The sequence below is a fragment of the Colletes latitarsis genome, chromosome 2 (genome assembly GCF_051014445.1).
Source record: "Colletes latitarsis isolate SP2378_abdomen chromosome 2, iyColLati1, whole genome shotgun sequence".
In the NCBI taxonomy this organism is placed as follows: Eukaryota; Metazoa; Arthropoda; class Insecta; order Hymenoptera; family Colletidae; genus Colletes; species Colletes latitarsis.
This window is the reverse complement of record NC_135135.1, coordinates 10,403,872-10,428,417: the sequence shown is the minus strand read 5'-3', so window position 1 is coordinate 10,428,417 and position 24,546 is coordinate 10,403,872. Positions and strand designations below refer to the sequence as shown.

The following is a 24,546-nucleotide window of genomic DNA, read 5'->3' as shown; positions in this document are numbered from 1 at the left end:
CTATTAGGGGATCCTCGGATACGCGCTACTTCATGAGCACGGAATCGAATAGGCAATTAAATTATTTTATGGTTATTTTACGCGAACGGTTCCCTAATAAATACGTTAAAACCGATCTCCGTGCGTTTATTCCACGACCGATCTTCGTATCTTCTCGGTTCCCTCGGAATGAAAAAGAATAACAAAATTTTCGAAGGAACTACTCGAATTCCAGCCTCGCGTTTTATGGATCGTTTCGATGCCGCTGGAGAGAACTGACTATCCACAATTTCTGAACAACCTACAGTAGAACAGGAAACTTGACTTTTGACACTCGTACGTAGAGTAGCTACAAAATAAAACTGTGTGTCTCTTATCTATGGGAAGTAACAATAAGTATAGAGAGAAATGTAATAATTATAGTAACAAACTGTATATATTTAGATGGATGCGTTTAATTTTTTATGCTCGAGTGTTCTGAGTTATAATATGATACACTTGTTCTAAAACTTATCGTTTCTCAGATATTTGGATATCTTTCAGCTACAAATTAGAAGCATCTCTACCTGTTTTTCGAATTTCGTGTCAACAGTTTTATTCATTAACTGAGAAACTTACTAGTGGTATAACTCTTGAACTATTCTAATTAGGATACAAGTGCATTAATACTTTTGAGTAGAAATTGAAAAACTAGATAGTACAATTAAAATTATAAGGATCTATTTAGAAAAAGGATTGCATTAAATAAAATTACAGTTTCACTGCCACTTAATTTTACCTCATTTTAGAGACACAGTTTTTATTTATTTATTTTTTTTTAATCATTTTGTTTGATTCCTATTATTTGCATTATAAATTGTAATAGTGTATACGCCCAGGCATCGATGGTGTATAGCCCATCAACCGATTGTGAGAGCGTCGAAGATATTGTTTTCATCGATGTCGAAACAAATAGGTCGCGAATATCCGGAATTTTTCGTATTGCTGCTCGTTTCGTGGCAATCACGGGGAGATTTCAGCGAGACAACGCATAGGAACGGGAGAAGAAAAAGCGAAGAATGAAAGGAATTGTCGCTAACAACCACTGGCGGCGAACAAATCTGAGACGCGGGTCTTTTGTGCCTCGTAAAAGTCTCTTCGGCCACACCGGAGCACGAATAATCGTAAAATCGGGCTGAAAACTGACAGGAAGTAGGCTGGCAAGAGTAGGTATGGTCTCTGCGGTACTCTCGAGGACCCGTCAAAATCAATTAGTCTCTCAGTCTTTCTTCTAGCGCGGCTTCACCGCTCCACCGCTTATTAGAAGTTATAAAATTTCGGTGCGACGGCCTCGAACCGATTGAATGGCTCGCTGCTCCCAAGTCCACGGTGCCGCGCTCAACGAGACACAAAAGAAACGCTCGGTTACGAATAAAAAAAATCTTCGATTTCAACAGATTTTTCATCCCGATGATCGTTTTCTCGCCCACCTTTGCAAAATCTACCAGTTTTATGGTCCCGTCGTAACCGCCGCGACTACTTCCGGTACTATTTCGTCGCCGCGAGTTCCGTAATTTCACGCGGGGATCCTAGAAACGGATCCATAATCTGAGTCATAACGGATTAGAACGAACCTCGGTGGATTTATTTCTAATCGGTCGTTGCGACGATCACGCGAATACGTTCCACCATACCCCTCGACGACTGCCTCCGGATCTCACGACTCCACGTTTTTCACACCCACGCTTCGTTCGATTAAAAAATTCGATAATACAGCGTTACGTTTAGAAACTTTATTACAAATTAAATGTTGTTCTAGGAAATATTTAATTTTTTGCAGATTCATCGCAGTAAATTTGAAACTGAATTCGTTTGATATGTAAAATTTGTAGTTGTAATATTAAAATGCTTTCCCGTAAGAATAACAAAAAAGTGTCGATATTTTTGTGACTTGAAATTTTGCGTTTTCATAGTTCGTCTTATTTATTATCACACAACGAAATCAATGTTTAGAACCTATATACCATATCATAATATATGCACTTTTGTCTCATTTTGATTGTTTATTATTTATTCAATCTTGAATAAATACAACTTGAATAAGATATAAAAATTTTACTAAAGTCTTAATATTGTAATATTGTAAGCTTGGATATATTTATAATTAAAATAGACATAGACAGTACAGTGAATACTTTAAAATTATATTGTGTATAGGAAACGTAAAGATAAAATGTATAAATCAGATTTAATAACAAATCGTAGTCAAAATGTGATATCAGTACAATCTTCATTGCTAAGCCTCGAGTTTTGAATAAGCACACAACAAGCAGAGTATAGATTCTAAACGTAAGAAATGGTTGATTTTTTACAGTGTGGTCGTACAATAATAAATAAGAAAAGCCTAAAAATAGAAGAATATTATCATATTTTTTATTCTTAAGACATTTCTCATGATAATATCTGTTCCAATACAGTCGAGAAAGTGTATTTCTAACCATAACGTTAAGAATTAAATGTTTTTAGACTTCCTCCGAATTTGCAAGCTTATTTTAGCTCCAAAACATTTCCTTGCAAGTCTCCATGTTTATTGAACGACTCAACCAACGTCCAAACCTGGCAATTATTTAACTGTTCAGCTACGTTTTATTACGTTTCTCTGTAAAACAACATTGCATTTGCTTGTTTACAAGCATTTGAACGTTATTTTTGGCGTATTTCTACGTACATTTACCTCAATAATGGATACGAATGTTAAACGTTTGGGTGGAAATACGGATTGTCGACGTTTGGACGTCCCGATCGGCGAAGAGTGGTTTCCGGCGAGCGTAATCGGTCGCGAGCATGCGTATTTGAAAAATATGTCAGCCTTGAATGAAACAGTACGGACTGACATCCAGCCAGCCGAGTAGCAGAAAATACGTGTCGTAGTGCGTACTGAACGTATCGAGGCGAGTAAATGCACTGGCGGGTTGTGTATCCGGTCTGCGTTTTAGTATGCAGGCGGAGTACCGGTGTGGTGTATAGATGCCCCATCCTTGGCGGGAGGGGCAGCTTCCGATTCTGATTTATTGGAATCCTCCGCTTCCGATATTATATCCGATTCCTTCACGTACCGATGCGCATATATGCAACTCGTAGACGTCGAACTTCCTATCTACGAAGAATAGTATATCGGATGTAATTCACATGTACACGCTTGCCTGCGGGCATCTCGCAAGGACGCGTCACACAATTCATCGCGCGCTTAAAAAAAAATTTTAGTTCCACCTTTCGCGTATTGCGCCGTTGCTTACGTTTCGCGCGAAAATCAAAACATCCGCTCGACGACGATTAAACGCCCCGCTAAAATATTTTTCGATCGATACTCGAGTTTTACTAAATTACGCTTTCTCTTTAATTAGGATATACAGATTTAACATAAATTGCCGACAAACATTTACGAATTGTGAAATTATTCGATCGCTCGAGAATACGACGAAAATATATTTTTTAATTTGAAAGTATACAATTTACAGTTCACTGTAACAAAATTGTTAAAATATTTCACAATTCAGATCTGTTTGTAATGGAATATTTGTGCATTTTATTATCTGACATATTTCGCACCATCACTATGGAATTTAGATGTGGAATTGAGTAACTTTCCATAAAAATCAATTCGTTTTGTTTAAAATTCAAATTTTCCCGAAGAATTATTTTAAAAAATACCTGTGCAATCTAATTTCCTAAATCACCCGAAAACATTAAAGATTGCACCTTCTATCGAGAAAAAAATTGTTTGCTAACATTCAAAATTGTAAATGATTATTGATATTCGACTCTCGAAAAATGTCTGCATACGTCGTAAACATCGGTAAACGTCTCTGTGAAATTCCAAGAAACAAAGTTTCTTACCGAACAATTATCGAGGACCCAAAAACACGCGTTTCACAGTAGAATGAATAGAATGAAATGTACTAGACGATCGTATCGAAGTTACCGTTACAAATAGACTCGCTCTACGAACAAAGGGTTCGCGGATCGAAATTGTATCGCTGGCCACGTGCATGCGAGAGGAAATCAGTCACACGAAACTTGGTTGCTTCTCGGTACCGACCTCTAATCTACTTTTTCTCTGGCAGAGTGTCTGCCAACGTTAAAACGATAACAAGACCTGGAAGGTGACGTCACTGAACTACCAGACAGTGTGACGCCGACTAGAGTTAATCTCAGCAGGGACGTCCTCAGAACTCTCTGGCAAAGACTCCCCGTGTCCGAGAAAGGTGGACGTCTGAGAGGACGGAAACGATTCCGTACCGTGAAACGCTTCGTCTGTTTTTAGATAGCGTGGCTTGCGCCGTACGGTGTACCGTGTTCGTTTTCCCAAGAAGGGAAAGAAGAACGGAGAAAGAAGAAGGGGGGACGGACTGTTAGGGAACCAAACAATATCAGATTATGCGCTTACTTAGAAAATATCGGTATCGAGTATCGTCGAGCGATGATGTAACGCGGACCGTTTCCACGGTGACTTCGGTGGGGCCCACAGGGTGGAACGGGCCCTATACGTACAGAGACACACAAATACCCTCTGCGGTCGCACCCGTTGAATGCTAATTCTCTCGTTCATACAGTGGCGGCCATTTACTTACGTACAACTCATATTTTTATTTCTAAACCGCCTACATTGCCTTGAGAAGCTTGCAAAAATATTTCGACTCTATTATTGGAGAACTTGTTCCTTCTAACCGTGACGTTTCGACAACAATTTTTCCATTCCAAGATTCAATGCTTTTGTTTACTTCTGCTTTGAGAAGTACAAATATATTGAGACACTAATTTAATTTACAATTTTAAGTCTTGTATTTTGTATAACAACTAGTGATAAAATTGTGTTGCATAATATTGGAGTACAGTTTATGGATCCTTAAAATAAAAAATGTAGTAACAGTAGTAGTATGTAAAATTTTACATCAGCAAAATATTGACCTAATGTTGACCTAATTTATTGTATAGAGAAAATTATGAACTGATTTATTTATTTAATTACATATTGTTTATTTATTGTTTATTTAAAAATATAAAATAATTAGCAGTCACATATTAAAAATAAGACAGTGACAGAAATAAATAAGTTTCTATAACGAAGTTTTCTACTTGTAATTTGTATTTCTACGTGAAAATAAATTAGCTCGGCATTTAACAAAGTGGGTCACTTTAGACCCATACTTTCTTTATAATCTTTATAATCGGACGATGCATGGATTATTCAGGACACTTTTAATCGAAACATTGAACATTTACGAAGGTATCAACAAGCTACTCCGCCTTTAAAAACCCGTTTGCAATATTGCATAATGTCACTGAACATACAATAGTAAAAACTATGACGAACGTTTAGAAATACTTCGTGCACGAATCGCGAAAATATACAATAAAAACAGTACCGAATACTTCTAATGCTATAATTTTCTTAATAACTTAATATAAAAATAGAAGTCTAAAGTTCTCTGGCGTTTAGGAAGCTTGGGTTAGAAGCAACCGTCCGCAATTCGACTGTCAACGGTTTAACAACGACGCATGATAATTTCTGAAGTATGTTATTCGATCCTGCTTCGATGAGAGCTCGAGGCAGCGATGTAATCCAAACTGTACAGTGCACACGAGGATCCTAAACAAGTCCCGAAGTAATAGAGAAACAGGAAGCGCGTAGAGCGGTCGCGATGGATGAGTCAGGTGGGTCCAAGAATTTGGCGGGCACATAAGGACGTTCTGTTATAGAGCCGAAATCATGTCGACACGTGTGCACGATGCATAACTAGGGGGACAAGCTTAATCTATCCTAAAAAACGAGAGTAAAGATTCGCGTGTGTAACCGTACCTTCGATCCTGCGGTTTCCACGTCTCTTTTTTCGGATCGTTTCAGAAGAGGAACCTTGAGCAACAGGCCGAACCCGGACCGTGATTTATTGTCCTTGGTTAGAGATAATAAGGCACGATCGGCTGGGAAGATTCTTTCGAAACGAAGCATCTCGTGCGCCGGTCGTACGGATCTATTTTTCTTCTTTTTTTCTTTTACCTTTTTTTTTCTGGGATCGCTTACACATTTCATAATATCTACAAAAGGTAGAGCAAGAGAGCGGATATCTACCGGACCGCAAACGTCAGAAACGGCAACGATAAACTGCATTCGTTTCATCGGAACGAAATTCAACAAGTTTCTTCTTAACGGGCACCGAGGAAGCTCGTTTCTGCCATTTACACTGTTTTACATTTCCGATGTATGCAATTACGGGTGATAAATATTACGCGTAATAGTCGAAATAAGAGAAACGGGGGTAATTTTGTTGTGGCCACTTTCCAATCCAGCCCGTATCAAAAGTAATATTCAAATGTTTGACGATCGATCGCACAAGAACAAAATTATTTACGATAATTGTATTCCAAAAATACTTTTTTGAAACTCTGGGCAAAGATAATCGAGCCAAACTATTTTCTCTTTAAATTATTTTGGTAAACGTAATTAATTCAACTTAAAAATTTTAAAAACATCAATGGAATTCAACTGGAATTCAAATTGGGGTATATATTGGTTTTGAGTGAAACAATTCGATGGAATCCTTATTGTTTATAAGTGGTACGAAGAATCTAAATTCATGAAGCTGTCACAATAGTTTCTAAATACTTTACTGTAAAACCCATATTTCTAGGTTTAGAATAAAAATATATAGAATCTTTCTTCAAGTAAAATACTAATAATTATATAGTTTGACTTTAGAAAATGGCAACACTTTATCGCTTTCATGGTCAGAAAAAATATAAAAGAAACAAGACATTGAATTGGTAGTACTATACAAATATTTCTACTAATGATGAGAACAAAATTTTGTATCTATTGGTTAAATAAATTCTGAAAGTTTATTATCTTGAATCGAGGAATTTAGACATCGGATTTTGTACGTATATTTTCTGAAAAATGTAAAAAGTAATCAACTCTTTCAAAGGTTTACGATAGAATACCTGCTAAATAGAAACGATACTGAACGCAATGGTTTGACGATTAAAATATCGTAAAAAAAAACAAGTTCCCAAGTAACAAAATTAAACTACTAGCGACTAAAAAATTATAATTAAACAAGTTAATTTCAGAAAGTTGGTTTCGTTGCACCCACGACGTGCTCTAGTATCGTTCGGTGAAGTATTTTTCTTATCGAAATTACGAAGATTTCCACGCAATATAACGCTGGATTGAAACGCGTGTCTTCGATTGGGTACAACAGACGATTTGTAAGTCCGAGATCTCTTTCGAAGGCTTACAGGACTCAACGATCAACGTCCGTACGACCGGAAGTACTGCCATAACTGCCTTCCGCTCGATGTCCCCTTTCCCCGTCTGGCCCCCGGCCAGAAGTCACGTCAGTAATTATTGAACCATTGATGAACTTAATCTCCGTCTCCGATCATCGATATCGGCACGCGAGCGGACTGTGTCAGTGCGGCGGGAAACACACATTCTTGAAAACGTTGTTTCTGACGGAAGGATGACGAAAAGAAACGTCGTCGACGGAAAGAAAGACGCGCATAGCTGCGGTGTGTACTCACGTAATCGTCGCGAAAAAGCTCCGCGTGCATCAACGCCGTTTTCGCCTGTACGACGACCTGATGGAGAAGCTGCGAGTCCGACAGCTGCACCACGTCCAGATCACCGGTGAAGTCTTCGGCGGAAAGGCCACAGGGATTCACCCACTTCGGGGGCGAGCTCAGTCGTCTACTCTCGAGGGTCATCGTCGGAGCGCCCTGCACCGAGATCACGAGCAGAGTCACCAGAAGACTGCCTAGCCCTAAAAGACACAGACGACCGTTCAAACATCTAACATTATAACACACTTGCCTACACTTTGTCCAACGAGACGAGACAGCAAACAAAAGCAAATAGCTGTTTCGTTTCCTTGGACAAGGTACAGTGAGATCGCAAGATTGATTTACAGGAAGGTGTGCGAAAAGTTATCAAAGAGATTCGATAAAGTTTTGTAGTAGATGTAGTTTCGTTAATTTCCACGGTGTTGCTCGTGTGTCTGACAATTCGGCTTGTTTCCAATTACCAATTCATGGCTAACTACCACGGTACGTTATTAGCGGAATTGTCCGTGTATTTTGAAGATAAGAACCAGCTGGTCGGTAGCAATCAACGATTTGACGTGAGAGTCTCAGAAAAGGTACCCTCGAGATAAATCATTCTGGGAGCTTCCGGCTTGTTGCTTCTACCTTCCCCGTCCTCGCCCCACCCTCAGAGGTACTCTCTTCGTCGATAGTAAGCGCCTAAATGGTAGATTTCGATCGAGACCGTCTTATGATCATCCGGCAGTTTCGGGATCACCGTTCGTCGAATTACATCCACGTGAATTCGTCGTCGCATTATTTCACGAGTTACGACCCTTGATGAGGGGCCTGGGATCACGTGCACCGCTACGACGACAAACCATCAGCAGTCGCGTACGCATTTGGAGGATGTATAACCACCGCACTCCACCGCGTACAAGTTTTCTCTTTCTCCGTTTAAACACTACCGTCTTTCTCCCCGAGATGATGCTGTCCTGTGCGTTCGCTCCGAGCGAATATTCTGTCTTTGATTTCTAACGTGGTAGTCGAGCCGATAACCCAACAACGATGTTTCGACGTTCGAACAACTCCGCCAATGCGAGGACCAATCTTACCAAACGCCCCGATGCTCGCGTAAACTTGGTACCAGAGACGTTGAAAAGATCGAATATTCGAACGATTCTGCCATCGTACCGAATCGAAGCTTCGATTTTCAAAATAAGTAGCTTTAACGAACCGACTCGAAAGTAACCCAATGCATAATTTGAATAATTTATGATCGCGAGCAATAATGGATCGTTTTAATGTCCTGAGTCTTGTGTGATTAGGGTAAACGTGGATAATGTGGGGAAATAAAATTATTTTTCAAAAACGAAACCTCGAGTAGAATCACGTTCCTTTTCTTAGTTTAGTTTAGACTATTAAATCACTCCTTTCATTTCGGTCCACTTGATAGAATATTAGATAACATGATATAACAATACTTGATTCACTTTATATATTTTTTAATTACAGTAGAACGTCGATTATCCGAATGACAACGATCCAAAGAATCGAACCATAAATTCAATACTAATATTGTTTATATTTCGAAATCTGTATTCGTCTCACAAATACTAAATATAAATACATAATTATAATCACCACGTATCATTTACACTGTAAGTAATACGAGAAAAAGAATGGAGTTGGAATTGAAAAATAAGTTTTAGAATTCACAATTGCTGAACTTAAAAATGATAGCAAACACGGAAAATTATAGAAGATTGATTAGTTAGATCAGAGAACAAAAAAATGGTTTTTAATTAAAATTAACGAAAGTTCTAAAAAAAATGATTTTTAAATGTTCATTTTAGAAAAGAAATTTAATTAAATCCAAGAATTATTAATATAGTTTTTATATTACATTTTCCTTGTGTTTCTCCATGTAGTAAACATACATCTTTTGATTAATTGAAAAATCGTTTATTAGAACGAATTTGTCTCTCTATTAGTTTGGATAATCGATGTTTTACTGAAAATAAACTGACCTCTCTAGTCCCTTTTATTAATGAATGGAAAATCTTAATTTAATACAATGCTAATATATAATAGATTTTATTGTCAATCCAATAATATCGAAATTGTCAAAAGTATCAGAATTTCTGAGAATATTGAGGTTTCAAAAACATAAATTATAATTTGTAAAATTATAACATTACGAAACTTTCAAGATAAAACGAAATAATGCATCAAATACATGGGTAATTTCACTATGGATTTAAAACAATCAGTTCTCAAGCTGAAATATTGAAGAATAATAAATCTGGATATGATTTGTGAATTTCAATGAGGTTACAAAAATAAGTACTAAGACAAATTGTAAGCCACGTTGTTTACAATTGTCTAAAATTAAAGTTTTGGTCTCGTAGAAAATTGTACGATTTTGATCTATGGTCATTCAATAATACGTATAATATAATATTATTATAAAGAAGAAGAAGTTACTATATAAAGAAGAATTATAAGATGATCTGAATAAAATCAAGCTAAAAACCAGAAAGCACAGATCCAGTTAAAAGAAAATCTGAACAATATAAGCTAAATAAAAAGTTATTAGAAATTCAATGGAAAAACAAACAATTCAAAATAATTCAAAATCATTAAAAAGAGAATTGCTTGAAATGAAAACAAAATTTACTCCGGAAGAAATACGAATTAAATAGTTAAACAAAATTGCATAGAATAATTCCATTCATTCCACGATTCTTATTCGCTACGTCATTAATTTCTGTAGTCTTCTAAAACTTTATACCCATGTTAAATAAAAGTGTTTTTAAATTCTATCAACTTGCATAAGTTTCTTTATTTATTTAATTGCTTAACACTTTAACACCTTTCGCTGTTAGTGCGTTGATCGACAACTGGGTCATCTAATCTACCGACAACTGTGGACCTCGGATCTTACTATTAAAAATTAATTTTCAAATGCAAATGCATGTTTCAAAGTCCTTTTTAGTATCATTATTTTCATTAAGGAGCAAATTAACTATATAAAAAAAATTTCTTCATCTTTCTTCGATAAAAGGATAGTTTACCGTTAAAGAAACAATTACTCACTAAGTGGACAATTACTGTATCATTTACTTTACACGTGTAGCAAACAAATTAAAAAAATATTTTCTCGAATGAAATAACTTTATTCTACACTTTCGACTTATTTTTCCATAAAAAATCACCCCTTGTACGTTCGTTCGCATTGCGGTTGAATAGGGGTGGTCGGAGAACAAATTACTAAAATATTAAATCTGTAATACTCATCGAAATACTTCTTAAAAAATTTAATAAACAAAAATTTGTTCATTAAATGCGACGAGAGCATATTTTTCACTTTTCCGTGCGAAGCAAATGAATGAACGTCCTAAATTTTTTTTTTTAAATGACGAAGAGTCGACAGGGATATCAACCTTCGAGCCACCATGTAAAACACTATCACAAGTCAATTAAACCATTTCTACCGAGCTTATATACACGCATATTTCGATCAAAGGATTTCTGACGCCTTCACGTTTGAAGACAAATTATTCTTAAAAAAAAAAGGAATACTTAAAGTCGAAAAGTCGATCGAGGAAAAATAATTTCAAGAGACGTTTCTCGTCGCGTTTAGCAGGAATACTGTTAAGGGGAAAAACGCTGCTCGATATAACGATCGTATCGAAGAATGGAATATGTATGTAGATATGTTGCGCGATCGTATACGGGCGCCAACAAATTTAATTTTAATGTGCAGCAACACGTGACGCAACGTGCACGACGGACGCGTTCCCGAGTCGCATGGAGAAAAATAAGCGGACAAAGAAAGAGAGAGAGAAAGATACAGCGAAAAGAAGGGCGGGAGGGAGAGGGCAGGGAGACATCTCGGACACTTAACGCATATTAATGAGCGGCTCTTAAGTGCGTTTCGCGTCTTGGTGAGAGAGTAATTTGCCGCGGGGAAGTTTGCGCCCCAAAGTACCATGAAAACCGTGTCGACGCGCGCACCGTCTAACGGTGGTATCTTTTCTTGCGACTACCCGGTAATTGCTCGAACCTCGCTCGTTCTCGTCTCTCGAGGGCAACGCGTTGATTCTTAGTAATTCGGTGGACAGCAATATTCGATGATAAGCAACTGGGCACGCGCCTCGTCCTCCACCGTGCAGATTGCAACGGAATTTCGGCCACGGATAGATAGATCACACGTTCCTACGCGCCGACACCGATAAATATCCTCCGAAGTCGTGTGAATTTTCTCCCATCCACGCACGTGATTTTCCCGACACGTTGATTAATTTTTATTGCTTCGTCCGAGGGGGCACATTCTGATTAACAAGTTTCAAATATTCTGTTTTTTTTCTTTTGTTCTTTGTATAATACAATTATACAGAAAATACATATTTTTATACCCTTCTAAATACATATTTTTATACCCTAAATAGGACTCTTGAATTTTAACGAGTTCGTAAAAATAAGTCTGCGAATTGCTTGTATAGAGACAAAGTCGTGGGCTCGTGGATAATTAGAGGGGTTTCGTTCCTTTTTGTTTGGTATCTATAAATTACTTCATCGAGGGAAATATTTTTGGTACAATTATACAGAAAGTACGTATTTTTATATCAGAAGCTAAATGTAACGTGAAATTTCAGAAACTTCTTCGATCGAAATGAATGTAAACAAGAGTCTTGAATTCTAACGAGTTCATAAAAATAAGTCTGCGAACAGCTTGTCTAGAAATAAAATTGTGGTCTCGTGGATAATTCGAGGGATTTAGTTCTTCTTTCTTGTTAAATATTTTTGGTACAATTATACACGAAGTAAATATAATGTAAAATTTCAGAAGCTTCTTCGATCGAGATCGAATCTAAATAATATCGTCCTGAATTTTAAAGAGTTCATAAAAATAAGTCTATGAATGGCTTGTATAGAGACAGAGTGGTGGTCTCGTGGAAAATTCGAGGGGTTTGTTGTGGCAGTGAACGAAACGAAATAGGAAAAGAGGCGATTGAGATTTAACTAGCTCGTTGTAAGGATGCCTTCAGTATTTGACTTTCCAACGGGACGAGCAAAAAACAATGTAGTTTTGAGAAAATAGCTATTCAATAATGCGGCAGGTATTTTTATCGTACCAGAAGTTGCGATCTTGGTAAACGATCTCGGCGTCCACGATTATATTTCCTTACTTGTCGTTCGTATACGCATCGTGTACTTTCGCCAGTTTCTTTAATCGCGCCACGTTTTTGTACTACTAGAATTTAATTGCCATACGATATGTCCGCCGCGGCTGGCCAAATTTGTCCGAGGAGGGAATTACGATGATAGGTGCGCTTTCGAGCAAGTTCGCATTCTTACAGTGTAAGAAATCCAAAGAGCCACCTGCGGCTTGTAACTTGCAACCTTGCCAACCGGAATGCATCAACGGATTTGCCTTGTGTAGAAACTATTCTCTTATCTCGGTTGTATCGAGAATTCGCTGACAAGATATACGAAAAGAGATTCGTTACTCGCATGGAAACGAGCATCGAGCAATTGTTAGCGAATCTATTCCCATTTAAAGTTAGAATTTATTTCCGAGGGACAAAAGTTCCCTTTTCGATCAAAATTTTTCGATAAAGATAGAGATACGTGTGAAGAATACTTGTGCATAAATATAGGGCTTTTTCCTTAAAAGTTTCGCCCTTTTGTTATTTTTTATTTTATTTGTATAATATTTGTTCAAATTTTGTTTGAGAAAACTGAGAATTTAAATAAAGCTTGTACATATTATTCATACATATTTTTGTCTTTATCGAAAAAATTTCTAAATGTGTTTTTGTCGTTTAGAAATAAATTTCTAAAAGGTCTAACCCCTGGAGAATGTACAATTCTTCTATGATTATTAACAATTTAGAAATTTTCAAAATCGAACCATTTTCGTAAATCAAAAGCAACGATACGTTTTATAGAATTCCTTTAGAAAAGTGCTTTGACGTTTGGTTAGTACTACAGCATCATTGGTGGTAAATTAAACATAGATAAAAAAAGAATATTTTTAATTGCATAAGGTAGGGTGTTGAAGGGCGATATAAAAAACTGGAAGCTTCCTCGCCTAAAATCGTAAGTCGATTCAAATTGAAAAATAGGATTTCGTAAGGAAGTGGTCTACAAACTGAGAAGTTTAAATATTAAAACTGTTTACGAGATCCAAGTATAATAATTCCTAAAAAGGGAACGTTTAGAAAACTTGAGATCGATTGAAAAAATCGTATTCCAAATTGAAAATTAGTCAGACGGTGATAGTAAGTCCTAGAATTGTTTAACTACAGAAATTTTAATGAAAAATTTGATTAAAAAATTGTTAAAAAACATCACGTTTCTATCGTTAAAAAATTCCTGGACTTATTATTTAGGATAGATTCGACTCGACATCTCAGTAACCCATTCACTCCTAGTTTCGTTAGTATTACAGCATAATCTTAAGTTTTGAGAATTCACAAAAAGGGACATTTAATTTCACAATACATACGAAAACGCCTTCAAAATAAAAAATTTAAGATCGAACATAAAAATCGTGTTCCGAATCGAACAAAACAGTTCTGATTAATAGTTGTGGTTTCGAATTGAATTTCGGATCTCGAAGAGAGTTTCGAATAAAGCTTTAAATATTAAATAAATTTCCAATTCTGCATAGAGTTTCGGATAACCAAGAGTATAAAATCCCAAATAAAGTCAAATAGATTTTCTCGACACAACCCCTAAACGACACATTAATACGTTCACTGTCAGTAAAATTTGATTCCAGACCATTGCAAACTACTATACAACCTAAAATTAATTTCACTCATTTTTGCAACCTCGCTAAAATTCACAAATCCTATCCAAATTTATTTTCCTCGTCTCAACCTGAGAATTAATTTTCCCCAGTTTCAATACTGAAAAGTCCATACATGGATGTGCAGTCAAAGTGTTAAAAAAGCCCAGCAGCAGCATTGTCTCACGGTTTTGAAAAGGTCTGGTCAGAATTCGTTCTGTGGGAACCACGGACATCCAAAACCGTTCCAGTATATACCCGGTGAATCTTTTCACCCGGACTCTTTCGTATCGCGTTGGTCAGGATTAATCCGTTGATATTTCGTAGGCGGTCACCTAACGGTCGGTACTCGCGTCTTTTGTACTTTCGCCCCGTGTGGCCTGGACGGTGTCGACGGTACAGCTAGGGCCTACCTCAACGACGACGCTCGGCGACGGCGTTCCAACGAAATTCCTGAGAACCCGCGGCTACGTGGAAAAAAGTAAGGCGTGCAAAGCCTGTGAACACCGGTGCAAAGCGCATCTCTACCGTTGGCTGGCAAGAAGATGGTGAAAAATGCGGTAATGACGCACTGTCCTCGCATTGCTCGCGACAATTATACCCCATTACGCCCGTCCCGCCACCCCCTTATCTGTCAGATCGTGTCCATGCTCTGACCGGAGCGCGTTGCGGTAGGTTGCGGTACACGTATATACGTTCGTCGATTTATTATACGCCGTTTTGTGTCCATTTTACCTCCTTCTCGACCGTGTACTCTGCATTGTCGCTGATTGTCACAGTACGTTGCTCTTTAATGCTGCCGCGGTTTCGAATACGAGCCACGGGGAACTCGCGACCGCGCGAATATGCTTCGATCCGATCGCTGGCCTTCTCCCAACCCTGTCGTACAAACCACAACAAACCGTAACCCACAGAGACAAAATAAACTTCTTATTACACGAATATAAATAGGGGTTTCTCGGTCTACATAAATAGATAAAATAACCGTTAGCCCTCTTGGGCTTTTCTCAACCCCATCCTACAAACCACAACAAACAACAGCAGAATCTGCAATGAATCTCAAATTATATCGACCGATTCGATCACCTAACAATATTCATTAAACAAATATAATGGGTTTTCACCAGTCGACATAAATAAATAAAATATTAACCCCCTCATGTGAATTTTATAAAATTCTGGTATAAGGTACCGAAGTTCTGCGTTTTGTAAATTCGTTATTTGTTATTATGGTAAATATTAAAAGCTCGATTATTATTTCAAATTTCGTGGCACTGAGACGAACAGCTTGCTCGGGTCAAAAGGGACCCGTTAGACGAGGGCTAAATACTACACGATGTTTACCCGTTCCTTGGTCGGGGTCGATGCTTCGGGCAGAACTACCTGTAGGCTCGCGAATGTTCAACAGGTGGGTGTGTTTTGTGTGCGCGCGCCACACCGTTGGAAACGGTGTCACATTTTTTAGCGATTTCGCAAATACGCCGCCTTATCGCGCGCATTTATTTCACGTTTGATCGAAAAAGACGCGCGAACGCGCGGAGAGATTGCTTTTCAACGCACGGACGAAGGAGATTCGATAAGGACCGTTACAAGGAGGATGACTAATGTTTGCTCGTCGTCTTGCTCGAAAGCGACGTCAAACCGCGAAAGGGAATCGCACGAGGAGACAATGCATCAACGAAAAAATATTGTCACGTTTGCAAAGCACCTGCCAACGTTGAAGTTTCGGAGCAACGCGTGGATTATCTTTCGTTGTAGCGATACCCGACTGTAATCGAAAATTTTATGACGTATAGATGATAAGAACGGCTAACGTAAATCGTACCAAGTTTTATGTTATTCCCCAGCCTCGCTGTAACAAGTGATTTATATAAAAATGGAAAATGTCTTCGACGAAAGGAGCCCACGAGAACAGAAATAAAGAATCGGGGGTAGAATGGAGCTCGGACTACGACTTGAAAACTTTTCTATCACAGTAAATATAATAACGAAGATAAAAAAAAAGTAAAAGTATCGAGAATGCAGAAGAAAATATAGCCGAGGAAAGATGAGGACATTCATTACGTAAGAATTTTACGTGAGTCAGCGTTAGATGCACCGATATGTGCTGCACATTGAAGACAGAGATACGTAAAATGATAATGAATGACACCCATAATGATATACGTTTTTCTAGTAACTATAACTTATTATACAATGACTTAAGTTCTCGATACAGGACCTAACCGGTAAACTATAATTCGACACAAGCAAATCTACGGTGTCATTGTTAATTCGGACGATCGGAACTTTCAACGTTATAACGATATTAAGAATTCCTTTTGCTCAAGATTTGTATATATTTTTCTTACTCGTCTATGTGTCTTATGTGTGTAAAATTCGCAGTCCAGTTATGACAATTACGTCTTCGTTAAATCTCTCTTTTGATAAACTTTTTAAGGAAGTAAAACAATTTTTTAAAATACATGAAAACTTTTCCAAATTAAAATAATCACAATTGGCCATTGTACGTGTTTTAAAACGTAGTAAAAAAGAATAAACGTCGTCTTATGGTTTCCATAGTTTCATCCATTCTATGCTTTTCAAATGAAACATTACAAAATCAAAAAAATGCTTTGAAGTTTAATTTTCGATTTTTATTATTAACGTTCTCTATTATTTTCACAGACTAAAAAAATCTTTAAAAAACAAGATATTAATACCCAATCGGTCAAATGGATTTTGTGTAATGGGAAGCAATTGAAACATAGTTTTGGAAGAACCACATTTAAAATTTTTTGTATCATTTTTGTGTACTAAAAAAATACTAACAAGAAAGTGTAAAAAAAATAAAATCGAACCTTTAAAAGATTTACAGTAGAGTATCTCTATAAAAGAGTTGCAAAAATCTTCCAAAAAATATCTCGTATGAGTGAACAACGAAGAGTATCTTGATACGGTTCTTGAATCAATTCGGAGAAGCCATTGCAACCGGAAAGAGGATGCAATTTTTGTTTTGACAACGAATATGAAGTAAAGATAAAACGACAAACTATAACATAAGATACGTTTTCATAAATAAACGCGAAATGATAAATTATGGTGGGTCAAACGCGACAGGTATTACTTTTACACAGGAAACGCAAACTTGCAGGAATATTTAACGTTGTTGACTGTTACTCCAATTTTCTCCTTCTTCAAATTATAACAAATAGAAATATTCGATGGTGTGCTTGATATTTTGGAGTATTCCTAATGTCAGTGACGTTATTCGAGAAATTATAAATATCGAGGATCATTTGTTGCAAATGCTTTAAAGACACGTTGGTAGTTTGAAACAATTTAAACTGGTATTTAATCGAACACGTAGGTTATTAATCTGAGTAGTTATACGTGTTTGAATTAATCATCTTCGAAATTTGTTTGTTTTTTAATTCAATGGTAGATGATGGAATTAATACCAGACACGTATTTGAATTATGTTAAATTAGACTCTGATACCACTAAATTTTGTTTAGCTACACATTATCGAAGAAATTCTACTTTTACTTTATCAGTGATCTTTTTACTTTCATTGGTAAGTCTTTATTTTAGAACAAAAATTGACTGTTACTGGAGAAGTTACAGAAATAAATACATGTAAAAATATTGCACTGTATAATAATACACGTTTAATTTTTCTATGATATATTGTCACCTAGAACACACGTCTCTATAAAATTTCTAAGCGAATGCTTGAGAAATCAGTCGCAAAAATTTGGTATTTTGCGACAAGCAAAGTCATACAAAAATAGCAATTCTAAGGATGGATTAAATTGAAAATTAGAGATAATGTGATTTTTACCTAGTTTGATATGCAAATGTTCACTCTGCGCCGGTCACCAGTGACCACCTAACTAGTCAACACATTAACAGTTTAGCGCTGTTCCCAGACACGTACGTTCAAAATTTGCAATAACCACTATTACATTTGTCCTCTCATCAACGTCCAAATATTTCGTAAAACTAACTACTTCCAATACCTATTCTCGTTAAATCTGAGGACCGTGTGAAACATCCGTCCAAACAGACAAGTGTCACTTTCTTTCGACCGAATCGCGTTTCAACGACGAAGAATGTAACGATCGCGATAAATTGTCAGATTGTGAGAGGTTATTCGATAGAGACATCGATCGTACGAGGAGAGGAATAGAGAGAGGCGGCGGTAATCGAGCACGTTGCCTTGGCAATCGTGTATCGAAGTCAGTAGTTCGACTTACTCAGCCACGTGGTCGCGGTGATGGATGCGCTGTGTCTCGATCGTATCCCTCGATCGTGGTAAAAAGCAGGTACGAAGTACGAATCACATCGCGAGTGTCTCTGTGCGTGACCATCCTTGTTTATTGCGGGGGCGATCACTCCTGTATATCGGGGATCCGCGACTATGCTTTTACACCGGTTCGTCGATGTTGTTTTGGCGGTCGCTGTCATCGTTGTCGCGCCGTTTGACGAGGCACGGTAGTCGAGGACTCGATGCGACGTGGTCCTTTGGTCACGAGTTAGAATCGCCTCCATTGTCATTTGTCGATCGTAAGCGATCCCTGTATCCTCCGCAGCTGTCATGTTCGCATAGCACTTGATCACTCTCGTCGCACGCAGGCACTCACGATGGCGCGTGGCAGCCAAGGAGCAAGCGAGGCGTGCCTAATATATAGACGGTGCGAGCCGGTTCCGTTTAACCCTGTCGTCGATCGTATTTACGAATGATGGATAATAATTAAAATGAAAAAAAAAAGAAAAAACATGTACAACGAGTCAGGAAGAACACGGTACGAACCGACTCTGTTCGATCGTAGAACGATTCACCGGTCACTTTAGGTATCGGTAGCGATCACAATTGAAAAACTGTACGCACAGATTCACAACTCGTTTGGCACTGGTTCGAACACATGCGATGCACTGATTCTTATACGAGGGGGAAGGGGGTTGCGAGAGCTGTCTCAGAGAGTGGAAAAGGTGGGGGGCGGTAGGTGTTTAAGAATATGGCGGGGGGTGCGAGAAGAAAGGAAAAAGAATCAGCTTGGCGCACCGTTAAGGGTGGTCCCGGCGTGATTGCTGGTTTTCGTTCGTTTATCTTGCTCTCGGTTAGTTTTCCCTGTCGCTTGTCGTTCCGTCTGTTATCCCTTTCACCGGGTTGTCCCCCGTTGGTCCCGACTTTTTGGTATTCTCAGCCCTCCTCTTGGCAGCACCTTCTTACTCGCGCAACGGTGGGGTAAGGTTGTACCATACCGAATGTCAGGAGGTGACTGAGGTCTTCGTCGCCCTCGTTTGGCCGAATGTATCGAGTGTATCACCTCTCGCCTCTGTCGAGTTAACCACGGCGCAGAGAAGGTAGGTAGGTAGGTAGGTCGGTATAGAAACAGAGAAGGAGAAGCCAGCTATAGGCAGGCGAGCGAGCAGAGGCAGGCTGTTCGTTCGTCGTTATAGTAGGAGTGAACCTGCGTAAGGGAATGGAAGTGGAAGGTGGACTTCTGTCTGCCTTGGTTGTCGGTAGGTCGTTTCTCTTGTCCGTTCCCTCTCTATCTATTGTATTCTCTTTCTTCTTTCTTTCCTTCCTCTTTTCCTTCTTCTTCCTTGGCCGGCGTTCTTTCCCTTTTTTATCTCGTGCGCCCCGAGTATATGACTATCAGTGTATGGTAGTGGCCAGTCGGTGACCGGTGCCTATATACGATTGTAAAGGCACCGAAGCACGTGGCCCGCACCCCGCTTTCGGTCAATCCTAAGTACCCCCACCATCTTTACCCTTCCTTGATCGCTCGCTTTCTCGCTCTTTCTCCCTCTCCTTCACGCCATATTACTCTTTGCTTCTCTTCTATTCTTCTTTCTCCCCCACCCCCGTAGTCCTTTCCTTCTACTCCTCTGCCTCCTCCACTGCCGCCACCGGCACCCATCGGCTGCCCTCCTCTTTATTTCATGCTTGCCACTGTCGCAACCCCCACCACGCGCTACTCGTGGGTCAGGACTCCACGACTCATTCATAACTCCCCGCGACCGACCATCCCCACTAAACACCTTCCTTCGCTTTATCCCCACCTATCGGACGTAGTAGAAGCCGGGCATCTAAACGAGACGATCTCGACTTCGTCTCACGATCAGCCTGCTGGAAACTCGATGCTACACTGGCACGCTCCACGGCTCGTTCAACCTTGCACCCACAGGTGCACCGCGATACCAACTGCCACAGATTATCCAACATCCTCTCCTGTTCCATCCAACGGATGCTCTCGTGCTTTTCCATCGTCTCCTTTTCCAAATCTTTTCGTTCGCGATTACGTCAAAACTGTTTCACGCAACCGCGAACCGCGTCACCGACGCGACAAATTAGTCACATTTTTCAAACGTCCTCGTCGTCGCGTAAAACGCATTCTTTTACGAATCCCGCGGACAAATGTCTCGAAGATTTGCACGGACTTGCGTCGACGACGCGCAATATGTGTCCCGAGGAGACCTCTCGGTGGTATGTCGTCCGAAGGCTCGGTCCTCGCAGCTGCACGAACGTTCCGTCGTTGGCACGCGAGCTCTTTTTCCGTGCACACAGCGGAAGACACGTCGTTAGCCGGTTCGCTTCCTCCGTGAGAATCAGCGGTGCGTTAATGTGTTTTTATAAATGAATCGGATCCGAGTAGCAAGCTTTCCGTGGGGGCATCCCGGGACAGGTGACCGTATACGTCATTAGCGCTGTCATACGTGCAACTTTGTTAATTATTGTCGTTAACAAAGGCGCGACATAGATCGTTATTCTCGGCACGTCACCGTGAAATGAAACTCTTCTGCGCAGCATCAACAAAGAGGTTCGAACATCTCGAACGCCGTAATTAATAAGCGCCGATGGCGGATCGCGACTTTCGTAGCCTTTACGCGCGTCCCTGCATACGCGAGCCAACGTTTCCGTAGACACGAGAACGACGAACGACGCTAATAATAGAGAAGATGACGATAATAGCAATAATTGCAACGTCTCGCTGTTCGCGAAACAACGTACATTAAATTATTCTTGAGACTACGGTTCTGGCGATGAAGACGACGATGCCTCCAAGACTGAAATTGAAATAGCCATCACTCGATAACTAATATATTCGAATTACAAATTTTCTATTTGAGAAATGCATTATTTATTTCACTCGTGTATGCGATAGGGGTTTCGATGCACTTGTCGTTTCTATTTCTTCCTCTTTTCGGTATCTTGCCCGAGATCAATTATTTTCGTGTTCGACCGTCCGCATACTCCTCTCGTGTTTCTGATGTCCCTACTTCGGTACCCGCGATCCCCACCTAAAACTTACCCCGTGTCTTCTCGTTCCTCCCACCTGAAATCAGTGGTGACGTTTCCTTTCACTGGCTCTCTTACGTACCTCTGACGTATCTTCTGCGTGAAACCCCCGGTATACCAAAGGAACGTGATTTGGAAATTATTCGATAGTGACAAGCGTTCGCATTTCCGAATTTTCTCGGTAGGGAAACGTTTCCGTCGAAACTTTTCTTTTGCATCGGTATTCACCGAATTTCTGTTGTTTCCCAAATGTCTTGTGGGGTATTTGCTCCAAAAAATGGTATTTTTTAAAAATCCGCACGATGAAACATTTATTTGGTAATAGTTGATTTAATATGATTGTTCCCACCATTTCTTTTGGGGACGAAATGGCCCAAAAACATCCGAAACTGAGATCGTCGTTTTTATATTAAATGATGAGTAACGTTTGACGCAGAGAAAAGTAGAGTGAAACCGCATACTTAACATGTTTTTACTGTCTACAAAAAATCAGAAGCCAAACAAGATTTTACAAAGCATTAGTAGCATTGAGTAAACCTTGCACAATCAGACATTGAGATTTTTGTTTCAAAAACATATTTAATTGTTCAGGAAAATACACGTGATCGATTAAAACGTCAAAATACTAGGCAAGAGTTGTAGAATGCAATGATATATTTATCGAAATTGGTTCTCCACGTGTAAGTTGTAAATAAAATTCAAATCACCAATACAATATTGAACGGCTTGAAAACAAAATTTTTTAAATTCTTTCAAAAAGCAATTGATGCGACCTCGCGTCTATTCTTTATCTCTAAATGCTTTGGGGGTGGCTTAGAACTATTTATTATATTTTTGTAAAAAACTAAAGGTATGCAGTCTTACACTTAATTGAATATGTTCAACTTTTTACCCCATTATTTAATTACGAATTCAGTATTGGCATTGGACACATTTTAAAGAGCAAAGTCTTATTTAAAAGTAAAAAAAGTAAAACTTGAGCTGTTACTAGAAAATTTACCAAGAGAAAATCTTTTTGGTACTAGGTATCTTCGAACAGATTGAATAAAATGTTAATATCCCAACTAGGTGCAATATATTACTACTAATTAAAACGATCGAATGTTACTTTCATTATAAACAGGCTGCTACTCGCTTCAGATATTTTCGTAACGAGTACGAAAATGAAAGTAAAAAATGAAGATGAAAAAGTGGATGAAATTGAATTAAAATTGTAGCTTTCTTGTTTTGTATAATTTTTAGATAAATAGGAATTTCTTTAACCGTATTTATCTACTATTTTACGCTATGTATGTATATACTAACGACATCAAATAAAAAAATATAAGATTTTAGTCCCTATATATTGTGTTCCATTTTTAAATAAAAATATCTTACTACGACTCGTCGAGAAAGCGAGGGTTCGTTTTAATTGAATTATTTTTATACTGCCGAATAGTGTAGTAAGGGGTGGATAATCAATCCAACGAGACCTCTAACCTAAACCTACACTTTAATTAGTTTCTACGGAAACTCGATGAGCATGTTATCGAAATTTCTTTGCTCCTCGAGACTAATTTGAGATTGTTTTGGAGCCGATTGTTCCGATTCTAAATCCAGTTTGAAACGAGAATGACACAAGATGGTAGCGAATCGATAAAAAAAAGGGGAACTTGAACGTGACTAAACGTTTTCTACTGCACGGTATTTGGAAACCACGATATGAGTGGGACATCGTAATAACGGTTTGTGGGTTTTGATGCCATGGGTTATGAGTGTCAGTGTCTAATTATCCGTTGTGACGTCATAAGAATGATCCAACGTTCGGATTGATTTTAAGAGGATAATTAGAATCGATCTTGAAAGTAGAAGGGATAAATTTCGAATCAGGGTCAACTGTTTCCGTGTCTTCCTTCTACTTTCGCTAGTATCGGTGTACGGTATAGGCTGGTTAACGGAGTGACGTAGCGATTTTCGCAACGATTACACTGGACTCGCCAATAGTTGCGAAATGATTCGTACCTACGAAAGCAGAAACGTACGCTGACCACGTCACGTTTAATTTTCGGGGTCAAGTGCACAACATTCGAGAAATGCCATAGAGTACGACTGCGTATGCGAACCTCGACACGTAGAAATAGTTTTCGTTAGAACTTCGTAATGCAAACTGAACTATGCACAAAACGAAAGAATATACACGGTAACGAAAGCGTTCGAACGACACGGTAGAAAATAATTCATTGTTATTGCACGATGCAATTCAAATAGGATCATATGTTTCATGTAATAATTTTATACAATTTTTAAACCCCCCATTTGTCCTTCGATACGATCGAAAATTGCTTCATGAAATTTTTTAAAATTGGTGTGGTAACTACATTTGTGGTTTTATACTTACTTTTAAAAGTCTTTTAAAAATTTATCTAAACACAAAAATTAAATTTAACTCGATTTTCTGGATAAAATTACTTCTTTCCTAGTTTCTTTTGTCAAGAAATTTAAAAAAGCCATTTGATATAAGACAGTAATATCAATACAGATTACAAAACGATGGATCAGTGACACTTTACAATATTGAAAAGTATTTTTTAACGAGCATTTGTTTAATTACAAGAGATATTAAGGTCTTTCGTTTAATAGTTTGCTTCTGCAACATCTTTAAGGAGCATACAATTTCGATGTGTGTTAAAAAGATTCGGTTTACTGAGATAATATGATTAGTGTATGAATCGTCAAAATTGACTCTTACAAGTAACTTTTCAGTGAATCCTTCTGTTACAAAGTTCATTGAACTCCTTACTATTCGATAGAAATGACTGAAAAGAATGTTTGATAATTTTTTATTACTTCGATTTATCATATTGATTTTATAAAACAATATTATCAACGAAATCCAATTATTTCAAACGAACAAATATGTTGAAATTAATTTTGAAAGCAG

General features: G+C 38.3%; 1 protein-coding gene across 1 annotated transcript in view; it reads right to left on the bottom strand.

Annotated features, from left to right (window-relative positions):
* Nucleotides 1-20,123, bottom strand: part of LOC143350800 (uncharacterized) — a 29,866-nt gene extending 9,743 nt beyond the window's left edge. Inside the window, exons 1-2 of the mRNA XM_076782769.1 lie at nucleotides 18,577-20,123; nucleotides 7,540-7,778 (exon numbers count right to left, since the gene is read on the bottom strand). Of these exons, the coding sequence (XP_076638884.1) occupies nucleotides 7,540-7,778; nucleotides 18,577-18,919 (582 nt within the window). The 5' untranslated portion in view covers nucleotides 18,920-20,123. The remainder of the gene's footprint in view (nucleotides 1-7,539; nucleotides 7,779-18,576) is intronic.
* Between the last annotated feature and the right edge of the window lie 4,423 nt (nucleotides 20,124-24,546).